At 44.6% G+C, this 24310-nt stretch overlaps 1 protein-coding gene across 2 annotated transcripts in view; it reads left to right on the plus strand.

The window, feature by feature from the left end:
- Window positions 1-22270, plus strand: part of LOC306917025 (uncharacterized protein) — a 30146-nt gene extending 7876 nt beyond the window's left edge. Inside the window, exons 2-3 of one of the 2 annotated variants that reach the window (XM_079495143.1) lie at window positions 1002-1142; window positions 20787-22270. In XM_079495143.1, coding sequence (XP_079351269.1) covers window positions 1002-1142; window positions 20787-21607 — 962 coding nt within the window. In that variant the 3' untranslated portion in view covers window positions 21608-22270. Of the gene's footprint in view, window positions 1-1001; window positions 1143-2431; window positions 2886-20786 lie in introns of those variants that run through there. The other variant, XM_079495144.1, reaches the window with a different exon arrangement.
- The last annotated feature ends 2040 nt before the right edge of the window (window positions 22271-24310 follow it).

Raw genomic sequence — 24310 nt, forward strand, 5'->3', positions numbered from 1 at the left:
ACAGAGGTGTGCACTGGCCGAAGGAGGAACTATCACTGAGCACTGCGTGCCATCACAGCCAGGTATTAGTAGACAGCCAAGGTGATTGCCTGATGTAGACCAGCCAGGTCATAGCCAGGACACACCTCCCCGAAAGTGCAATGCAGCTCCAACCTAAAAGACAAAGAAACAGAAGAGTCAGAACAGACAGCCAGTCAAGCTGCCATGACAGTGTGGAAGGAACACGTTATTCTGACCAGTTCCTTTCCCCTCCATCAGGCGCCCTGGCTGACCAGGGGGAGGTAGTTTAGAGACCAGGATTACTGCATGTTTTTTGTGAGGGTACATACCCTAGGGGACACAGGGAGAACATGCAAACTCCACACAGAAAGGCCCTTTCGCCAATCCCGCCTCGGGTATGGGCACTGATGACGCGGAGGACAGAACACGCCCACAGCGTCCCCAGGGGGAATTGAACCCAGGACCTTCTAGCTGTGAGGCGACAGCACTACCGACTGTGCCACCGTCCCGAGACCAGCAGTGCTGAGTCATCTGCGAACAGGAACAAGTTGCAGTCACAAGCTGATGTCATGTCGTTTAAAAATGTACAAATTCATAAATTAGTTAAATATAAATCAAGTGTGTCTAGTACCTCTAGTCAAGAACAAAAGCCAAATAAAATATTGTGTAAAAATAAACGTTACATTTTATTTGTGTACTCATCTCATTCAGTAGTCATTCAGTTGTGAAAACAGACACGTGGAAAATTCTAGGCTTTTTATTTATTGATTGAATACTAACTTACTTTATTAACAGGCTATGGGCCAAGCCACTAGGCCCTAGGCTTGTTTCCATTGTGGTATAATCGGCAGATATGACCCTGCAAATGATCGGAGATCGGATATCGGTAATAATTTCATAATTTGACAAACCCAATGAGGACCAATTAAACTAGGATAGGCTGAAAAGTGGTGAAGTGGTCCTTTAAGTAATAATTATGTCCTTGTATTCCTTAATTCCAGACCAGTGTGTGGAGTCCAGTCTGCAGGTGAAAATCAGTCCTCCAGACACCACTGTTTCTATTAAACAGGAACCTGAAGACCACCTTAAACAGGAACCTGAAGACCACCTTAAACAGGAACCTGAAGACCACCTGGATCTCAGTAAGTTTCAAGCACTCTGTCTTTATTTATTTTATTGGTGAAAATGGGTCGGTACTGAGGGTGTAAGATGAACTGATATGAACCGTTTCTCGATTTAAGCATTAACAATGTGATTTCATTGCTGCATTGATCTAAAGCAGTGGTTCTCAACCTTTTTACACCAAGTACCACCTCAGATTTTATTTGTCACTCCAAGTACCACCACCGCCAAACGTGCACGGGGAAAATGTGCGGTTATTAGCGGTTATTGATGCTTTTTTGGCGGGTTTATGATGGATTTCGGGTACATATACACTGTTATCAAAATGATAATGACAATATCACCACCATTATAATGACAATATGACCACCATTATAACTTATGTTAAAATATATTAGCACAGTTCACACAGGAGGCGAATTTAGTCCTAATAAGAATATTTATTATTTTTCACAGACGTCAGCCAAAATCATGCTGTGCAAAACGGGCACTTTAACTGTTACAATGAGGAGCCATAAGGGGCAAAAAGCCCTTTACTTGTACACTTTGTGAACAAAGATTACATTTCCACACATTCACACACACACACACGCGCGCGCGACCGACACAAACAAACACACGCACACACGCACGCAAAAGTTGAATCCCGTCGCAGTGCCTCTAAATCCACCTCTAAGGCGCCAGCCATCAGTTCCCCGTGTTTGTTTTGATCGTGGCTACTACCAGTACCGGCGCATTAAAAGTAACAGCCAGGAAATGCGCTGTTCCCAAGTGTTCAACAAAACATTTTTTAAATTCAATTAGAGTGATATTATGGTAATGTTATTTCCATTCAAAGTAGTATTTCAATAGTTTTATTATGTTTTTATTATATATATATATATATATACCCCCCCCCCCCCTTTTTCATTTTTGGGAAGATTCTTCCGCGCTCAAGTACCGAGAACCACTGATCTAAAGGTACCATGAATCGGACAATGGTTGGGTTGTGAAAATATTTACTGGAGCTTTGCAGTTAATTCTACTTCAGTGGTAACAGCTCCTATCCTCCTCTGTCCAGTCGAAAGTCTGTATGACTTCAAACTGATTAAAATGTGGATTAAACAATGAAAACTTAACTCTGGAAACTCGCGAACGAGAGGGAAAGTGTTCTACAGTCTATTCGCTCGTGTAACTCGTGTTCAGAAGTCAAAGTGTTAACTAGCCTGCTGCAGAGGACTCACTGAAATCATGTCAAGTTCAAACCTTTTTTAGAGTTTCACTGTATCTTTTTCCTGGGACTTCCTGCACATCCCTGTTTTTTCCCTAGACATCCTGCACCTCCCTGTGTGTAAAGAGGAGGTTTCCTGGAGATGAGCTCCAGTCTGGTCCAGGAGGAACCACAACCTCCACAGATTAAAGACGAACAAGAGGAGCTACCCCAAAGACCAGAGGAGGCTGGTGGGTCAACGTTGACAATACTAGCAGTGAAAAGTGAAGATGATGATGAAAACAGAGAGACAGGGCCTGTAGCTGGCACCTCAACTGAACACATGAAAACACAAACTGACTGTGGAACATCACAACCAGCTAGTGATGAGCAGCTCCTCTCTTCACACTGTTCTGACTCTTCACACTGTTCTGAATCTGACATCACTGAAGACAGTGATGAGTGGGAGGAGACTAGGGGAGATCAGTCAGCTTTAAACGCACTGAAATCACAAAACACACAACTTGTGGGAGGACAGCGCAAGCTGTCCCAGGACCTGGAAACATCTAAACAAACTCACTCCATAAGGAGTCACACAGGGAAGAAATCTTTTAGTTGTACAGAGTGTGGAAAAATATTTAGATTAATGCATGATCTGAAGCGTCACACAATGATTCACACAGGGGAAAAGCCCTTTTCTTGTACAGTTTGTGGTAAAGGCTTTACTCGGAAGGGTCATCTAAAAATACACGTGAGGACTCATACTGGCGAAAGGCCCTATTCCTGTACAGTATGTGGTAAAGGCTGTGTTGGCACAAGTAATCTAAAATCACACATGATGATTCATACAGGTGAAAAGCCCTTTTCTTGTACAGTTTGTGGTAAAGGCTTTACTCAGAAGGGTCATCTAAAATCACACATGATGACCCATACAGGGGAAAAGCCCTTTTCTTGTACAGTTTGTGGTAAAGGCTGTGCTCATAAAAGTCATCTAAAAATACACATGATGAGTCATACAGGCAAAAAGGCCCTTTCTTGTACAATTTGTGGAAAAGGCTCTCTTAGCACAAATGATCTAAAACTACACATGATGATTCATACAGGTGAAAAGCCCTTTTCTTGTACAGTTTGTGGTAAAGGCTTTACTCAGAAGGGTCATCTAAAACCACACATGAGGACTCATACAGGTGAAAAGCCTTTTTCTTGTACAGTTTGTGGTAAAGGCTTTACTCGGAAGGGTCATCTAAAAATACACGTGAGGACTCATACAGGGGGTGAAGTCTGTTAGTACAAGTTAGTCACACACACAGACAATTATATGATCATTCAGTCTAATCCAGGATGACAAGGATACTAAAGCACAGGAATCACTTAATCTGACAATATCAACATGACTGATTCAAATAAAGATGAATAGTTTGTTGGATGGATTTCTGTTTTCCTCTTGTGTATGGATCTTATTTTCTATTCAACATGATGGAATTTTATTTTATTTATTTTTTTATATCTTGTATTATTCCCTCCAGCTCATAGGTTACTGGTAGAACATTATGAACAGTGTCCACATTTGTCAGGATCTAACGAGTCATATTCATTATTATATTCATGCAATAATTATTATGTTCATTGATATGCAGTAAAGGCTGTAAATAAAGGTTCCATAAAGTGCTGACGTGCTGCTATTCACTGTGTTGACGTTGTGTGTTGTTTGGATTGTTAAATGATCATAGTACATCATATGCTAGATTCCCGAGACATCAGTGGTTCATAAACCTTTTCATGGCAAGGACCCACAAATTGACACTCATTAGCCCCGCGGTGCGGACACCCCATTTGAAAATATATTCCAATTACCCCCATAAGAGAAGATTTTTACGACTCTAGCAGTGATTTTCAACCATTTTTATTTCAAGGGCCCCCGGTTTGACCTGAATTAGGCTACGTTCCCCTATTTAATGGCATTTCTATCTCTGGCCCCAATGTATATTGTAAAATCAAAGTTAATTTAACTCCATTTGGTTCTATTTGTACAATCTCTGATTTACAGACGCATAAGGGTCCATTTTATTTCCTAACTATCATTTGTCTTCATAGAGGTGTTTTATAACCTCATTATACTGTTGGGTCTTCATAGAGGTGTTTTATAAGCTCATTATACTGTTGTGTCTTCATAGAGGTGCTGTTATAGCCTCAAAGATCTCCTTTTATGCCTTTGGGGAAAATTATATATGTTTTGTCAGTTTGTCTAATAAAGGTTTCACCACTACAGCTCCTCTGTGTTGTGCTATATCACTGAAATGTTCAACTTCTTGTTTATGCCCAGAATGAGAAGGATATCCACGGCTTCTGTAGAAATGTGTTGCAATTGTAGAAATAAATGAATGAGCCCGACCGATGCCACATTGTTTTTATTCCAATGCCGATACCGATGTTGGATAGTCCTGGATCACTGATTGTCTCCACCAGGCCGAAGGCATGGGGAGAGAGTATGTTTTGCACTCCGTCCGTGTGTGTGTGTGTGTCCGTCCGTCCGTCCTTCCGTCCGTCCGTTACCAGCTAATCTCCGGCACCGTTAACCCGGTCGATGCCAAACTTTGCACACACACTCCCTGGATGCCAACGATGAACCTCTGCCCCGCATTTTCCAGAACGGCCTGTTATAGCGCCACCATGAGGCAGCTTTTCAAATTTTTACCTAAAACTGCACCGATCTGCGTGAAACGTTGCATGCACACTCCCTAGAGGCCAAGGACAAACCTTTGACCTGCATTTTCCGCATCTGCCTTTTATAGCGCCACCAGGAGGCTGACTTTTGTAAAACACATTTTTTTATATTAGTCCTCCAGATTCTGTCCAAAAATCTCACAAATCGTTACACAGTATCTCTATGGTCATGTGCTCAAGTCGGATCTGTCCGATATTTCATATTCCATCCTAATTGGCTATAATTGGCTTTCACAGTTTGCAAGATTGCCCTGTTTTGAACAAAAGCCTCACATCATGAACGCAGCGCGCAATTTACGTGAAATCTTTCACACATTTTCTTACTAGGCTGAGGAATATATCCCACCCTTTTCACATTGGCCTGTTATAGCGCCACCAACAGGTTGATTTTTGCAAAACACATTTTTGGAACAAAATGCCTCAAGTCATCCAATTGCCATCAAAGGCAAACATGTTTATATTACTCCTAAACATTTTGCCAAACATCTCACACAGTCCTATCCTCCTGGTGGAGACCTGTGCCCAGAAGGGCACTTTTTCTAGTTAGGGACCAAGAAGTCACGCAGTGACTTTGGTCACTCTTTGTTTTTGTGTTTATTTTTCTTCTCCTTCTTCTTCTCCTTCTTCTCCTTCCGCCAAAAATAGCTGTTCTGACTGAATGGTGCAGTCGGTTTTCGTGAAACGCGGTAATCTGGTAGAGGGCCATGCCAAACGGTGAATATGCGACGCCCAAGACGATTGGCCAAATGGTGGCGCTATAGCGCTCAATTGAAAATGCTAACTTTGAACGTGCATAGCTCATGAACCGTTTGACTGTTGGCAATGAAACTTTGATACCCATATGCGTCGCCTCATGCTGAACAACTTTCGTGTTCTGACTTTTGACCTCTGACCTTTAGATCACCCGCCATTTTGAATTATATGATCAGTACTTCTTCTCCTTCTCCTTCCGCCAAAAATAGCTGTTCTGACTGAACCGTGCAGTCGGTTTGCGCAAAACTTGTCAACATGATAGAGGACCATGCCAAACGGTGACTATGCGAAGCCCATCATGATTGGCCAAATGGTGGCGCTATAGCACTCAATTGATGCAAAACTTGCAAACTTGCAAACTTTGAACGTGCATATCTCATGAACCGTTTGACCGTTGGCAATGACACTTTGATGCACATATGTGTCTCCTCATGCCGAACAACTTCCTTGTTCTGACTTTTGACCTCTGACCTTTAGATCACCCGCCATTTTGAATTATTTGAAAAACAGTTCAAATGTAACTCCTCCCAGAATCTTTGCTCAAAATGCACGAAAACTTCTACACGTGAACTTTGGACCTATACGGACAAATAATCGTAGCACATTTTTTCTAAGTGAAAAAATGAAGTTTTTATGAACCAATAAAAATTGCTGTTTTGTGAAAATTATTCTTCTGCCTCTAATACACACATATGCTTATGTCACTTTACTATGCGAAGCCCATCACGATTGGCCAAATGGTGGCGCTATAGCACTCAATTGATGCAAAACTTGCAAACTTGCAAACTTTGAACGTGCATATCTCATGAACCGTTTGACCGTTGGCATTGACACTTTGATACACATATGCGTCTCCTCATGCCGAACAACTTTCGTGTTCTGACTTTTGACCTCTGACCTTTAGATCACCCGCCATTTTGAATTATATGAAAAACAGTTCAAATGTAACTCCTCCCAGAATATTTGCTCAAAATGCACGAAAACTTCTACACGTGAACTTTGGACCTATACGGACAAATAATCGTAGCACATTTTTTTCTAAGTGAAAAAATGAAGTTTTTATGAGCCAATGAAAATTGCGCGTGCACGCACACACACACACACACACACACACACCAAAGTTTGAGTACTTATGCTGAACTAACACTGAATGATTTTCCTGTTAACAATGGAGTATCTAATTGTCTCCGTGTAGCTCAGTCAGTTGAGCTCTTGCCCTTGGACCGCAAGGTTGTGTGTTCAAATCCAGCTACTGACAACTCAGCTTGTCAGTCTTATTTGTACATATTGTTGAACGCCCTGTGGGCTATATCAGTGAGATCAATAACTTTAAAGACTGGTGTGATAATAGCCACCTTATGTTAAACACCACAAAAACTAAAGAGATGATCTTCAATCCAAATCCATGGTTATGAACGATTGTCTGCCTAACACACACACGCATGCAGCCACGCACGCACGCACGCACGCACGCACGCACGCACGCACACACGCACACACACACGCAGGCAGGCAGGGGCAGGCAGGCAGGCAGGCAGGCAGGCAGGCAGGCAAGCAGGCAGGCAGGCAGGCAGGCATGCAGCCACGCACGCACGCACGCACGCGCACACACACACACACACACACACACACACACACACACACACACAAAGAGAAGTTTGTACGCACGCACGCACGCACGCACGCACGCACACACACACACACACACACACACACACACACACAAAGAGAAGTTAGTACGCACGCACGCACGCACGCACGCACGCACGCAGGCAGGCAGGCAGGCTCGCACGCACGCACGCAAGCACACACACACACACACACACACTTTAACTGTGCGTGAAAACACACTGTAGTAATGGAAAGACATGCCCAAAATGAGGACACACCTTCTTGTTACCAAATCACTGAATGGTTTTACCGTTTACAATGTAGTCACTGATTGTCTCTGTGTAGCTCATTCAGTAGAGCTCCCGCCTTCGGTCCACAAGGTTGCGAGTTCAAATCCCGGTACCGACAACTCGGTTTGTCAGTCTCATTTGTGCGTGTTGTTCTCATTGCGCATTGTTCTTCTTCTATCTTGGTCCCGCTTTATCGCTGCTTGCAGCTATATTTACAGATGTTTTTGACTGAGAAATCTTTCAGTTTACAAATCAATTTGTGAATGTTGGAGCATGAATGTATATTCAAGATTCAATCAAGATTGCTTTATCTGGCATTGTTTTTCCAACTGCAAGCAGCCTCAATAAAAAAAGATGTATGTTTCTCCTAGTTAAAAGACAACATAGATTCATACAATAATAAAATATCAAGTACGAAACAATACTCTGACATTAAATAAATCGTAAAAACTAGAGGAAAGCATGTAAAAAAGCATAGCCAGATAAAGAGATAGATATAGATTTCATGTCAATTATTTTGTATTGTGGGGTCTCGCTAGGAAACCCCCGACCAGGTGAGTGGTCGGGGGTCAGACACATACCGTCAGACACATACCGCCCTCGGACAAAAGACCCGCCCTCTGCGCGCTGATAGATCACAGATACATACCGAACCTCCTCCTCCAGCAGTGTGAAATGATGCCGGGGCCGCGCCCTAATCAGCAATCAGCGGCAGCCGGATCCCCCAGGAGGGTCGATATAAAATACGCCGTCATTCCGCGTCTGACAGCGGCTGGGTTACCACGGGCACAACAGAGGCGCACCGCACTAACGACGCCGGGTGGTAAGTCAGATCCACGCTGCCTCGCACCCCCCACATATACATGTGCCAAACACTGTCCACTTACCTCTCTCTCTCCCACCGCAGGCTTTTAGGACGGGACCTGGAAACGTGACGGACGGAGACGGGATCTACTGAGGGAGGGAAACCTATCTCTTGGCTCTGCACCGCCTACGGGGAGCGGCGCAGCGCAAACGTCAAATCCAGGAGCCCGCACTGAATTCAGGTCGGAAAGAAAACTTTAATACTAAAGCACTGTTATGAAGCACAGTAGCTAAATATACGAATCCCCATTGGAATAGACTGTCACTTAACGGGCACCTACCTGGCTGCGGGTTATAGAGCGAAGAGTAACGAGCTACAGATAAATACCTCACCTGTTGTCATACCTCACCTGTAGACGGGACCCCTGGGGTGGGGGGAGAAGAAATCCTATGCTAAACGCTATTCTAAAGCCCTACGCTAAAGCCTAGGCTATACCACTCATCTCGCCGTCCGCTGGGTCCACGACCGCCACCTAGAAGAGAAAAGAAAGAAAAGAAGCCAGTTATTGTTTAATTATCCCAATCACCGCCCCTCCAGGGAGGAGCGGGCCTGATGTAAATTTGTGGCAACAGGCATTCTGATTGGCCAGTATGAGATGATGCATGATGATGTATGATGATAAGAGCGCCCCTCACTTCACACAAGTGTGATTTTTTTTAAACAGAATTGTATATCTGTACGTCTCTAAATGTTCTGATGAATTGAAAATGGTGGACCCTATCATAAACAAGCGTAATGCTTTATGGTGTCGTCCACAGTTTTTGGAATGAGTTGTGCTTGAAATGTACCTATTCTGCATACTGTTAATAAATACTTCAATCAATCAATCCATACATGGTCATTGGATGGTGTTGTGGCCTGATTCTAGTCCTGAAGTCGACAATCAATTCCTTGTTTTTTGGGTTATTTTTTGGTGTACACATTACATATGCCACTAACGTGGAAAAACACCCTACCAACAGGGTATCCGCCTATCCGGAGAACTCGCAAGTTTACCAACTCGTCACACCGAAAACTCCTCATCAATGTCTTCATCGTTATGCTAACATGCTGTCTTCATCAGTGTAGTATGTCAAACCCACAGATGTTATAGTTCATTTCCAAAGTGATCAAAATATTTTGTGCAATTAAATGGTCAGCTATTCAAAGATAAAAGGTGGAGTATGTGAATACCAATGATAGTAGGCCTACCAATTCAGGATATTGTTTACTAATGAATTACATTGTTTTGGTACTTTGGTGTATAAACTTTAGCATTCCCACTTCATCTAGTGTAAACTCTAAACAACTATCCTCTCTGTCTCAATTCAATGCAATTTAAATGAAGGTGAAGTAAAACTAAAATGCACTAAACCGCAGAGAATCGGTATACTGGCGAGTTATCCGGTATCCGTTAAGAAATGTGAATCCCTAGACTCCTTCAAAACCGCTCTCACAGAGCACTTGCGGGCGGCTGCAATTCAAAACGGGCCCCTGTAAAACATTGAAGATAAAATTGAGGATGGAAAAGTGAGGACACAAATATATATGATGATAAGAGCGCCCCTCACTTCACACAGGTGTGATTTCCTTTTTTTCCCCTTTTTTAACTTTCTTTAACTAGGCTATATGATGATTTCCTGTTTTTCATAGAAGTGTACATTTGTAGGCCCTACGTCATTAAATGTTCCAGTGAATTGAAAATGACCCTGATGTAAACAAGTCTTTAGTGCTTTTTTCTGGTTTTACTTTTATCCCCATTAGCAGTTTTTGTACTGACTTGTGCTTTCTTTTGAAATCTATCTCATCTTCATTCAGTGACAGTTACACACCTCCACCAGGTGGTGAAAGACAACAGTGCTTTTATCCTTTGCTGATCGTACTTGTAGCACGTTTACCCGGAAGTAAATGAGTGTTGTTGCTTTTTAGCGTAATGGTGGGAGCATGCTGCGTCCACTCCATTGCTCTTTGTCGACTTTGTGCCTAAAGTTTACACATTACTTTAGACGTTATAATGTAAATATATTACAGTAGGAACAGAAAGCGTGGAGAAAATGTGTCCTAAAGGAGGTAAAAAAAGTCAAATGGAGTCTCTACGGCTGAAGATAAATGAACACATGACGTCGGTGGGAGAGGAGATATTGTGTGTTTTGGACAAACAGCGTGGTGTTGATGTTTGTAGTGTGACGCTTAATGTGAGAGTGTTTGTGTTGGAGCGCCTCAGCGCGGTGGGAGAGTTCATATGCAACCTTTTCCAGAGAGAGATGGAGACACTAGAAACTCTGCTGGAGAAACAGAACAAACTGCTGGACCTGCAGCAGCACATCAGACTACACAGAGCAGGTTGGTAAACACATTAACTTGTTCAAGTAGCTTATAGCTGCCTTCTAGGAATGACTAGGAAACTTGTTGGCTGCAGATGAGCCAATTTTTTTAATAGTATACTCTTTATTGTTTTTCTCTAGATCGAGACAGTCATATTAAAACACATCTATAGTGTCCCGATTGCGCTCTGTCTAGCTGCCAAATTAAGATAGCAAATATAAGACTTCCGGTGGATGATCTGTTCAAAATAAGATTACCCTCTAGTAAACTGAATCCATTGAAAAACTATTCATTTACACATTACAACTATAAATTAAGCATTTCAACAATTCTCTAATTATTATTATTATTTGTTTTACAAAGAAACATAATGTTGTAGAGTCAACAACAATAATAATTAAAAAAATATAGCTAAATGGATACATTCTTAGTGCATGGCCTTTACAAATTGGACGCTGGACAAAAATCGGTTCTGTATCAACTGGTCTGACATACACACGCGTTCTGAGAGACCTCTACGACACCACACTCTCGGCTATGCAGCAGAGGCGTAAAATAAAAAGTGGCGGGCCATCCAGTGCGGTCAGAGGTAAAAAAGAAAAGTGCTGTTTCCAGACTATAGTGGACGCTGGACAAAAAACTGTTCTATAAATGGTAAAATGGTGCATTTATATAGCGCTTTTATCCAATGTGCTTTACATAGATTGTGCATTACATTCACCCATTCACAATGGCGGCGGAAACCATGCAAGGCACGAACCAGCACATCGGGAGCAATTAGGGGTTCAATGTCTTGCTCAAGGACACTTCGACACTAACTCTGGGGGAGCCCGAGTTCGAACTGACGACCTCGCGGTTACCATCCGGAAACTACCCCTGAGCCACTGCCGCCCCTGAAAGGTTCTATGTTTCAACTGGTCTGACATACGCACGTGTTCAGAGAGACCTCCTCTACAACACTGCACTGTCCGACAGGGAATCCAAGCTAATAGAAACTGCAGGGTTTCTATTCCTTAAAAGTTGCACTGCGATAATGGCCATCGTTCTCACGATAATAAAAACGCTGGACGTGTTTCTGAACTGCCCACAGCCCTCCTATGAGACACAGATATGAGTGGAAAACATTAGGGAGGACTAGGGATGCACAATACAATTTGTATCATAATCGGATTGATTGATTGAAGTATTTATTTAACAGTTTGCAGAATTATAGTACATTTAAAATAAAACTCAATACAAAAACTGTCAACTGTGAGTGGACGACACCATAAAGTATTACACTTGTTTACAAGAGGGTCCACCATTTTCAATTCATCATAACATTTAGAGACGTACAAATATACACATTCCAAAAATAGGAAATCATCATAGAGGAGGTAAAAAAGGGAAAGAATATATACAGTGAGGGGGAAAAGGGGTGGGTGGGGGATTCAGAATTTACGGGGGCCAGTTTCAAATTGCAGCCGTCCGTAGGTGCCCTTTGAGAGCAGTTTTGAAGGAGTCAAGGGATTTGCATGTCTTAATGAATGTTGGTAGGGCGTTCCACATTTTGGTGGCATAGGAGCGAAATGAATTTAGTCCCTTGTTTGTGCCGAATCTGGGTTGCACATGGTTTGTTGAACTCCCTCTGGTGGGTGTGGACTTTATTGACATTAAGGAAGTATTTAGACGGGTACATGGGTATCTTGGTGGAGTAGCAAATCTTGTGGACCAGACCTATTGCAAGATGCTGTACTCTGTCGTCAACCCTAAGCCATTCCAGCCTGTCATAATGGGCAGGGGTGAGGTGCGTTCGGGGAGTGAGGCCAAGTAGTAACCTGACAAGTTTGTTTTGGGAAGTCTGGAGCCTTGTTTTAAGGGCCTTTGAGATGCGGTGGTACCAGGAAGTGCAAGCATAGTCAAAGAAACCTTGTACTAGGGCTCCTGTTAGGGTCTTCAAGGTGTTTTTGTTGACCAGTGAGGAGATCCTGTATAGGAATCTTGTTCTTTGGTTGACTTCTTTTTATTACGTTGGTGGCCATTTCATCACTGGAAAGATTTGCCTCCAGGATGGAACCTAGGTAGGTAATTTCATATTTCCGTGTGATAATATTGTCACCCACTCTAACCAAGAAGCCATCAGCCTTGCTGAGATGACTATTTGATCCAAAGAGAATGGATTCAGTTTTTCCCAGGTGTAAAGATAGTTTATCATCAGCGAGCCAGGTGCAGATTCTAAGCTCAGAGCTGAGGGCCCTTTCTTTTCTTTTAATTTTTATCCCACGATTTTGCAACCCATTTTTTTCCACCCTGTGTCGATTATCTAATGTAATCGTGGGCGCTACACTGCCTCTGCCAACCTGGGGGGGCAGCGGACTGACCTCAAGCTTCCTTCTATGCATGAGGAGTCCAAGCTGCTTCTTTTCACCTGACGGGGGAGTTTCCCCGGCCAGACATATCGTGTGTGTCAAGGCAGACAGGGAAGCCAGATGCAGACAGACAAGGAAACGTGGTATAATGTCAAAATCCAGAGTATTTATTTACTCTAAACACAGAAGGTCTTCCAAAATCTTCAAGGCAAAAACGTAACTTAAGTCCAAACTTAAAGTCCAAGTTTCCAAAAGAAGAAATGATACTTAGGTCCTTGGTTGGAGCTGCAAGGAGACGTGTACAGGCTGGCAGGCAGGCACTGAGGGAGGAGACCAACAATTAGAAGCAGGCCATGCAGTCAAGGAGCAGAATAGGTACTTAAGTCTTTCGCAGAATACAACTGACCTAGTACAAAAGCACAGAGGTGTGCACTGGCCGAAGGAGGAACTATCACTGAGCACTGCGTGCCATCACAGCCAGGTATTAGTAGACAGCCAGGTGATTGCCTGATGGAGACCAGCCAGGTCATAGCCAGGACACACTGCATTCCCCGAAAGTGGAATGCAGCTCCAACCTAAAAGACAAAGAAACAGAAGAGTCAGAACAGACAGCCAGTCAAGCTGCCATGACAGTACCCCCCCCTAACGGGCGCCTCAGGGCGCCAGACCAGGTCGACCCGGGTGCTGAAGACGGAACTCCCGGATGAGAGCAGGATCACAGATGTTGCGCCGAGGGACCCAGCAGCACTCCTCCGGTCCATAACCCTCCCAGTCCACCAGGTACTGAAACCCCCGGCCACGGCGGCGAACATCGAGCAGACGGCGAACCGTGTAGACCGGGCCACCATCCAGCATCCTGGGAGGAGGAGGGGGCGGAACAGGGGGGTTACAGAGAACTAGTGACCACTGGCTTTATAAGAGACACGTGGAACGTAGGATGAACGCGAAGGGTCCGGGGCAGCTTCAGGCGGACCGCGGCCGGATTGATGATCTTGTCGATGGGGAAAGGTCCAATGAATTTAGGAGACAGTTTACGGGACTCCGTCCGAAGGGGCAGATCAGTAGTCGACAACCACACCTTCTATCCTAGTCGATACTTAGGGGCCGGAATCCTCCGTCGATTAGCATGTGCCTCATTCTTTCGGGAAGTTCGCATAAGAGCGGCACGAGAAGACTTCCAGGCTCGACGACAGTGGCGAAGGTGGGCCTGAACTGAGGGAACTGAGGTCCCCCTCCTCAACAGGGAATAGAGGAGGTTGGTAGCCAAGGTAACACTGGAAGGGGGACATGCCTGTAGCTGTGCTAGTTGCCGAGTTGTGAGCGTACTCAGCCCACACAAGCTGAGACGACCAGGTAGATTGACGAGAGGATGCTAGGCAACGTAACGTGGTCTCCAGTTCTTGGTTCCATTGCTCAACTTGCCCATTGGTTTGGGGGTGAAAGCCTGAGGACAGACTAACCGTGGCACCCAGTGCAGTGCAAAAAGCCCTCCACACTTGAGAGGTGAACTGTGGGCCTCGGTCCGAAACGATGTCAGCTGGAATGCCGTGAATCCGGAACACATGAGAACTAAGAGATCGGCCGTCTCGGTGGCAGAGGGGAGCTTAGGAAGAGCAACGCAGTGGGCAGCCTTAGAGAAACGATCTATGATGGGCAAAATATCAGTGTTCCCATCGGAGGGGGCAGTCCGGTGACAAAATCCAAAGCAATGTGGGACCAAGGGCGCTGAGGAATCGGCAGCGGGCGAAGAAGACCCGAGCTGGGTCGGTTAGAGGTCTTGTTCTGGGCACAAACTGGACACGTACTCTCTAGCATCCGCCTCCATGGAAGGCCACCAGAAATGACGGTGGAGAATGTCAAGGGTGCGGTTCCTACCAGGGTGGCAGTTGACCCGGGAGGCATGAGCCCTCTGGAGAACTCTGGAGCGCACAGAGTCAGGAATGAACAAGCGACCTGGGGGGCCGGTGCCTGGGTCCGGCTGGGTGTGTTGGGCCTCCAGAATGGCTGACTCGAAGTCCCATGTGAGTGCAGCAACAACACAGGAGGGGGGCAGGATAGTCTCAGGTGGAGCAGTAGCTTCCTCCGCAGCGTACTGACGAGAAAGGGCATCAGCCTTGGTGTTCTTGGAGCCTGGGCGGTAGGTCAGGGTAAACTGAAAACGTCCCAGGAACAGGGCCCACCTGGCCTGACGTGAGTTGAGGCGTTTAGCCGTCTTGAGGTAGGCCAGGTTCTTGTGGTCAGTCCAAACCACAAAAGGATGTTTGGCGCCCTCCAGCCAGTGTCTCCACTCTTCTAAGGCTAGGACTATAGCTAGAAGTTCACGGTTCCCCACTTCATAATTCCTCTCAGCAGCATCAAGTTTGTGAGAGAGGAAAGCACAAGGATGGACCTTCTGGTCTGAGGCTGACCGCTGAGAAAGCACAGCTCCGACACCGACATCAGAGGCATCCATCTCCAGGATGAACTGCCGGGACAGATCAGGCTGAACCAAGATGGGGGCAGTAGTGAAGAGTCTTTTAAGAACTTGAAAGGCAGCAGCCGCCTCAGTAGTCCACTTGAACTTGGTCGTGGTAGAGGTGAGGGCTGCCAGGGGGGCTGCAACACGGCTGTAGTTCCTGATGAAGCGGCGATCGAAATTCGCAAAGCCCAAGAACCGCTGGAGCTGTTTGCGGTTGGTCGGCTGCGGCCACTCAGAGACTGCCGTCACCTTGGAAGGGTCCATGCTCATCTCCCTCTCAGAGATGATGAAGCCCAAGTAGGAGGTGCTGGGCACATGGAACTCACATTTCTCCGCCTTCACAAAAAGCTGGTTCTCAAGGAGCCTCTGCAGGACCAGGCGGACATGCTGAATGTGCTCAGCCAAGGACTTAGAGAACACAAGAATGTCATCAAGAAAGACGAAAACAAAACGGTTAAGCATGTCCCTTAACACATCGTTAACCATGGTCTGGAATACAGCAGGGGCGTTAGTGAGTCCGAAAGGCATCACACAATACTCAAAGTTCCCCAGAGGTGTGTTGAAGGCCGTCTTCCACTCATCACCATCGCGGATCCGTACCAGGTGGTAGGCGTTGCGTAGATCTAATTTAGTAAAGATGGTGGCTCCTTCCAGGGGCTCAAAAGCTGAACTGATGAGAGGAAGGGGGTAACGGTTCTTGACTGTGATGTTATTCAAACCTCTATAGTCAATGCAGGGCCTCAGACTGCCATCTTTCTTCCCCACAAAGAAAAATCCAGCTCCAACAGGGGACGAGGAGGGACGAATGAGGCCAGCAGCCAGGGACGTTTGAATATAGTTCTCCATAGCCTCACGTTCCGGGCGAGAGTGGTTGTACAGGTGGCTCCCAGGCAGTGGTGCGTCGGCCAACAGCTCAATGGCGCAGTCGTAGGGCCGGTGGGGTGGGAGAGAGAGAGCCCGCTGTTTACTAAAAACCTCTCCCACATCATGGTACACAGGAGGCACAGTCATCAGGTCAGGAGGGGTTACTGGAGGAGCAGAAGTGAGGGGGTTAGGGCTCAGGGCTGACTTGAGACAGCAGGAATGACATAAAACACTCCAGCTACGAATAGTGCCATGGAATTACAATAATCAGAGGTACGTCAGGGGAACTCAATACAAAGAAACTGATACATTCTTGGTGGTTACCAGACAGGTGCAGCATTAAAGGTTCAGTCCTCTGGGTGACAAGGGCTAACAACTCCCCACTCAAAGTCTTGGTCTTAAGAGGCACTTCTAGGTCAATAAGAGGAATATTAAGCCTCTCACACACAGAGGAATCAATGAAACTCTCATCTGCGCCAGAATCTAATAAAGCAGAAAATGAGTGCACTGTACCTTTAATTACCAGCTGCGCGTGCAGAGAAGTTCTCGTGGTAGAGGTGTGCCGTGTTGTTTGGGCTATCAGTCCCCTCCTGACTGAGAGCCCTTGTCTTTTCCCGACAGCAGGGAGCACTGGTGAATAAAGTGGCCTGGCTTGCCACAGTAAAAACAACTGTTGCTCTGCTGGCGGCGCTGACGCTCCTCCGTCGTTAACGGAGCACGAGCTCGACCGACTTGCATCGGTTCGGGCTCGCTCGTTGTCGGGAGCTCTCGGGTATTCTCGGAGGAAGACGGAAACCCACGTGGTGGAGAGCGTCGGGGAGTGAACACACGAGACTGGGAGGTACGCCCACCTCTCTCCCTCTGTCGTTCACGGAGCCGATTATCGAGGCGAATGGCCAGGGAAATGAGAGAATCAAGATCCTCAGCCTCGTCGCGAGCTGCCAATTCATCCTTGATAGCCTCGGACAAGCCATGTTGAAACACCTCCTGTAGTGCGACGTCATCCCATCTGCTTTCAGCGGCGAGGGAGCGAAATTCAACTGCGTACTTCGCCACGCTTCTGGAGCCTTGCTTCAAATTCAACAGCCGCTTGGACGCCTCCCTCCCCTTCACAGGGTGATCGAATACGGTTCTCATAGCCTGGGTGAAAGCCTCCAACGAACAACAAACGGGGGATCGGCTCTCCCATACTGGTCTCGCCCAGGCCAAGGCCTCTCCCTTCAAGCAGCCTAGAAGGTAGGCGATACGTGACCGATCAGTGGAATAAGCCTGTGGCTGAAGATCAAAGACGAGGGAACCGTCGTAACGCTCGGGTGCTGGGGCGTGAGGCTCCCGAGAGGAGCCCGGGGATGCAGCAGACCGGTTCACTGAATCATCAACATCATCGGAGGGAAGGGGTTGAGCCTGGGCAGCGGTGGTGCTTAGCTCTCTGCGTAGGCTAGTCATGTTGCTGGAAAGGTCTCGCATGCCACCCATAATTTCTCTCAAAGCTTGATCATGAGTTCCTAGTAATACGGCCTGACCAGCCAAAGCCTGATGGATGTTGTCTGAGTCTGCTGGGTTCATATTGGCAGACAGGGAACCCAGATGCAGACAGACAAGGAAACGTGGTATAATGTCAAAATCCAGAGTATTTATTTACTCAAAACACAGAAGGTCTTCCAAAACTTTCAAGGCAAAAACGTAACTTAAGTCCAAACTTAAAGTCCAAGTTTCCAAAATAAATTATACTTAGGTCCTTGGTTGGAGCTGCAAGGAGAGGTGTGCAGGCTGGCAGGCAGGCACTGAGGGAGGAGACCAACAATTAGAAGCAGGCCATGCAGTCAAGGAGCAGAATAGGTACTTAAGTCTTTCGCAGAATACAACTGACCTAGTACAAAAGCACAGAGGTGTGCACTGGCCGAAGGAGGAACTATCACTGAGCACTGCGTGCCATCACAGCCAGGTATTAGTAGACAGCCAAGGTGATTGCCTGATGGAGACCAGCCAGGTCATAGCCAGGACACACCTCCCCGAAAGTGGAATGCAGCTCCAACCTAAAAGACAAAGAAACAGAAGAGTCAGAACAGACAGCCAGTCAAGCTGCCATGACAGTGTGGAAGGAACACGTTATTCTGACCAGTTCCTTTCCCCTCCATCAGGCGCCCTGGCTGACCAGGGGGAGGTAGTTTAGAGACCAGGATTACTGCATGTTTTTTGTGAGGGTACATACCCTAGGGGACACAGGGAGAACATGCAAACTCCACACAGAAAGGCCCTTTCGCCAACCCCGCCTCGGGTATGGGCACTGATGACGCGGAGGACAGAACACGCCCACAGCGTCCCCAGGGGGAATTGAACCCAGGACCTTCTAGCTGTGAGGCGACAGCACTACCGACTGTGCCACCGTCCCGAGACCAGCAGTGCTGAGTCATCTGCGAACAGGAACAAGTTGCAGTCACAAGCTGATGTCATGTCGTTTAAAAATGTACAAATTCATAAATTAGTTAAATATAAATCAAGTGTGTCTAGTACCTCTAGTCAAGAACAAAAGCCAAATAAAATATTGTGTAAAAATAAACGTTACATTTTATTTGTGTACTCATCTCATTCAGTAGTCATTCAGTTGTGAAAACAGACACGTGGAAAATTATAGGCTTTTTATTTATTGATTGAATACTAACTTACTTTATTAACAGGCTATGGGCCAAGCCACTAGGCCCTAGGCTTGTTTCCATTGTGGTATAATCGGCAGATATGACCCTGCAAATGATCGGAGATCGGATATCGGTAATAATTTCATAATTTGACAAACCCAATGAGGACCAATTAAACTAGGATAGGCTGAAAAGTGGTGAAGTGGTCCTTTAAGTAATAATTATGTCCTTGTATTCCTTAATTCCAGACCAGTGTGTGGAGTCCAGTCTGCAGGTGAAAATCAGTCCTCCAGACACCACTGTTTCTATTAAACAGGAACCTGAAGACCACCTTAAACAGGAACCTGAAGACCACCTGGATCTCAGTAAGTTTCAAGCACTCTGGTCTTTATTTATTTTATTGGTGAAAATGGGTCGGTACTGAGGGTGTAAGATGAACTGATATGAACCGTTTCTCGATTTAAGCATTAACAATGTGATTTCATTGATGCATTGATCTAAAGCAGTGGTTCTCAACCTTTTTACACCAAGTACCACCTCAGATTGTATTTGTCACTCCAAGTACCACCACCGCCAAACGTGCACAGGGAAAATGTGCGGTTATTAGCGGTTATTGATGCTTTTTTGGCGGGTTTATGATGGATTTCGGGTACATATACACTGTTATCAAAATGATAATGACAATATCACCACCATTATAATGACAATATGACCACCATTATAACTTATGTTAAAATATATATGCACAGTTCACACAGGAGGCAAATTTAGTCCTAATAAGAATATTTATTATTTTTCACAGACGTCAGCCAAAATCATGCTGTGCAAAACGGGCACTTTAACTGTTACAATGAGGAGCCATAAGGGGCAAAAAGCCCTTTACTTGTACACTTTGTGAACAAAGATTACATTTTCACACATTCACACACACACACACACACACACACACACACACACACGCACGCACGCGCACGCGCGCGCGCGCGCGGTCGCGCGCGCGCGACCGACACAAACAAACAAACAAACACACGCACACACGCACGCAAAAGTTGAATCCCGTCGCAGTGCCTCTAAATCCACCTCTAAGGCGCCAGCCATCAGTTCCCCGTGTTTGTTTTGATCGTGGCTACTACCAGTACCGGCGCATTAAAAGTAACAGCCAGGAAATGCGCTGTTCCCAAGTGTTCAACAAAACATTTTTTAAATTCAATTAAAGTGATATTATGGTAATGTCATTTCCATTCAAAGTAGTATTTCAATAGTTTTATTATGTTTTTATTATATATATATATATATATATATATATATATTTCCCCCCCCCCCCCCCCCCTTTTCATTTTTGGGAAGATTCTTCCGCGCTCAAGTACCGAGAACCACTGATCTAAAGGTACCATGAATCGGACAATGGTTGGGTTGTGAAAATATTTACTGGAGCTTTGCAGTTAATTCTACTTCAGTGGTAACAGCTCCTATCCTCCTCTGTCCGGTCGAAAGTCTGTATGACTTCAAACTGATTAAAATGTGGATTAAACAATGAAAACTTAACTCTGGAAACTCGCGAACGAGAGGGAAAGTGTTCTACAGTCTATTTGACTTCCTGCACATCCCTGTTTTTTCCCTAGACATCCTGCACCTCCCTGTGTGTAAAGAGGAGGTTTCCTCTGAAGAGGAGATGAGCTCCAGTCTGGTCCAGGAGGAACCACAACCTCCACAGATTAAAGACGAACAAGAGGAGCTACCCCAAAGACCAGAGGAGGCTGGTGGGTCAACGTTGACAATACTAGCAGTGAAAAGTGAAGATGATGATGAAAACAGAGAGACAGGGCCTGTAGCTGGCACCTCAACTGAACACATGAAAACACAAACTGACTGTGGAACATCACAACCAGCTAGTGATGAGCAGCTCCTCTCTTCACACTGTTCTGAATCTGACATCACTGAAGACAGTGATGAGTGGGAGGAGACTAGGGGAGATCAGTCAGCTTTAAACGCACTGAAATCACAAAACACACAACTTGTGGGAGGACAGCGCAAGCTGTCCCAGGACCTGGAAACATCTAAACAAACTCACTCCATGAGGAGTCACACAGGGAAGAAATCTTTTAGTTGTACAGAGTGTGGAAAAATATTTAGATTAAAGCATGATCTGAAGCGTCACACAATGATTCACACAGGGGAAAAGCCCTTTTCTTGTACAGTTTGTGGTAAAGGCTGTGCTCAGAAAGTTAATCTTATAAAACACATGCGGACTCATACAGGTGAAAGACCCGTTTCTTGTACAGTTTGTGGTAAAGGCTATGTTGGCACAAGCAATCTAAAACAACACATGGTGACTCATACAGGCAAAAAGCCCTTTTCTTGTAGTGTTTGTTGTAAAGGCTTTACTCGGATGGGTAGTCTGAAAAGACACATGAGGACTCCTACAGGAGGTGAAGTCTGTTAGTATAAATTAGTCACACACAGACAATTATATGATCATTCAGTCTAATCCAGGATGACAATGACAAGGATAGTAAAGCAGAGGAATCACATAATCTGATTAAATCAACATGACTGATTAAAATAAAGATGAATAGTTTGTTGGATGGATTTTTGTTTCATTTTGTGTATGGATCTTATTTTCTATTCAACATGATGGAATTTCATTTTTCATTTTTTTTATCTTGTATTATTCCCTCCAGCTCATAGGTTACTGGTAGAACATTATGAACATCAGTGTGTGTCCACATTTGTCAGGATTTAACGAGTCATATTCATTATTATATTCATGCAATAATTATTATGTTCATTGATAAAGGCTGTAAATAAAGGTTCCATAAAGTGCTGACGTGCTGCTATTCACTGTGTTGACGTTGTGTGTTGTTTGGATTGTTAAATGATCATAGTACATCATATGGTAGATTCCCGAGACACGGTGTACATCAATCGTTCATAAACCTTTTTTTGTCAAGGACCCCCAAATTGACACTCATTAGCCCCGCGGCGCGGACCCCCCATTTGAAAATATATGCCAAGGACCCCCATAAGAGAAGATTTTTACGACTCTAGCAGTGATTTTCACCCATTTTTATTTCAAGGGCCCCCGGTTTGACCTGAATTAGGCCACGGTCCCCTATTTAATTTACAATTTACAATTTACAATTTAGGCATTTAGCAGACGCTCTTAATCCAGAGCGACTTACATTAAGCTATTTAATGGCCTTTCTATCTCTGGGGCCACCATGTATATTGTAAAATCAAAGTTAATTTAACTCCATTTGTTTCCATTTGTACAATCTCTGATTTACAGACACATAAGGGTCCATTTTATTTCCTAACTATCATTTGTCTTCATAGAGGTGTTTTATAACCTCATTATACTGTTGTGTCTTCATAGAGGTGCTGTTATAACCTCAAATATCTCCTTTTATGCCTTTGGGGGAAATTATACATGTTTTGTCAGTTTGTCTAATAAAGGTTTCACCACTACAGCTCCTCTGTGTTGTGCTATATCACTGAAATGTTCAACTTCTTGTTTATGCCCAGAATGACAAGGATATCCACGGCTTCTGTAGAAATGTGTTGCAATTGTAGAAATAAATGAATGAGCCCGACCGATGCCACATTGTTTTTATTCCAATGCCGATACCGACGTTGGATAGTCCTGGATCACTGATTACAGATGTTTTTGACTGAGTCAGTTTACAAATCAATTTGTGAATGTTGGAGCATGAATGTATATTATTCAAGATTCAATCAAGATTGCTTTATCTGGCATTGCTTTTCCAACTGCAAGCAGCCTCAATAAAAAAATATGTATGTTTCTCCTAGTTAAAAGACAACATCGATTCATACAAGAATAAAATATCAAGTACAAAACAATACTCTGACATTAAATAAATCCTAAAAACTAGAGGTAAGCATGTAAAAAAGCATAGCCAGATAAAGAGATATATATAGATTTCACGTCAATTATTTTGTATTGTGGGGTCTCGCTAGGAGACCAGGTGAGTGCGTTGCCATGGTAAACAGACGCGCTGTCAGACACATAGCGCCCTCGGACAAAAGACCCGCCCTCGGCGCGCTGATAGATCACAGATACATACCGAACCTCCTCCAGCAGTTTGAAATGATGCCGGGCCGCGCCGTAATCAGCAATAAGCGGCAGCCGGATCCCCCAGGAGGGTCGATATAAAAGACGCCGTCATTCCGCGTCATGAGTTGTGCTTGAAATGTACCTATTCTGCATACTGTTAATAAATACTTCAATCAATCAATCCATACATGGTCATTGGATGGTGTTGTGGCCTGATTCTAGTCCTGAAGTCGACAATCTTTTTTTTGTTTTTTGTGTACACATTACATTACATATATTAAAATGTCTTCATCGTTATGCTAACATGCTGTCTTCATCAGTATAGTATGTCAAACTCACAGATGTTATAGTTCATTTCCAAAGTCATCAAATTATTTTGTGCAATTAAATGGCCAGCTATTCAATGATAAAAGGTTGAGTATGTGAATACCAATGATAGTAGGCCTATTCAGGATATTGTTTACTAATGAATTACATTGTTTTGGTACTTTGGTGTATAAACTAAAATGCACTAAACTGCAGAGAGTCGGTATACTGGCGAGTTCTCCGGTATCCGTTAAGAAATGTGAATCCCTAGACTCCTTCAAAACCGCTCTCACAGAGCACTTGCGGGCGGCTGCAATTCAAAACTGGCCCCTGTAAAACATTGAAGATAAAATTGAGGATGGAAAAGTGAGGACACAAATATATGTATGTTGATAAGAGTGCCCCTCACTTCACACAGGTGTGATTTTCTTTTTTTCCTTTTTTAACTTTCTTTAACTAGGCTATATGATGATTTCCTGTTTTTCGTAGTGTACATTTGTACGTCATTAAATGTTCCAGTGAATTGAAAATGACCCTGATTTAAACAAGTCTTTTAATAGTGCTTTTTTCTGGTTTTACTTTTATCCCCAGTAGCAGTTTTTGTACTGACTTGTGCTTTCTTTTGAAATCTATCTCATCTTCATTCAGTGACAGTTACACCTCCTCCACCAGGCGGCGAAAGACAACAGTGCTTTTATCCTTTGCTGCTCGTGCTTGTAGCACGTTGACCTGGAAGTAAATGCGTGTTGTTTATTTTTAGTAATT

The sequence above is a fragment of the Electrona antarctica genome, assembly GCF_951216825.1.
Source record: "Electrona antarctica genome assembly, chromosome: 2".
NCBI classification, from domain to species: Eukaryota; Metazoa; Chordata; class Actinopteri; order Myctophiformes; family Myctophidae; genus Electrona; species Electrona antarctica.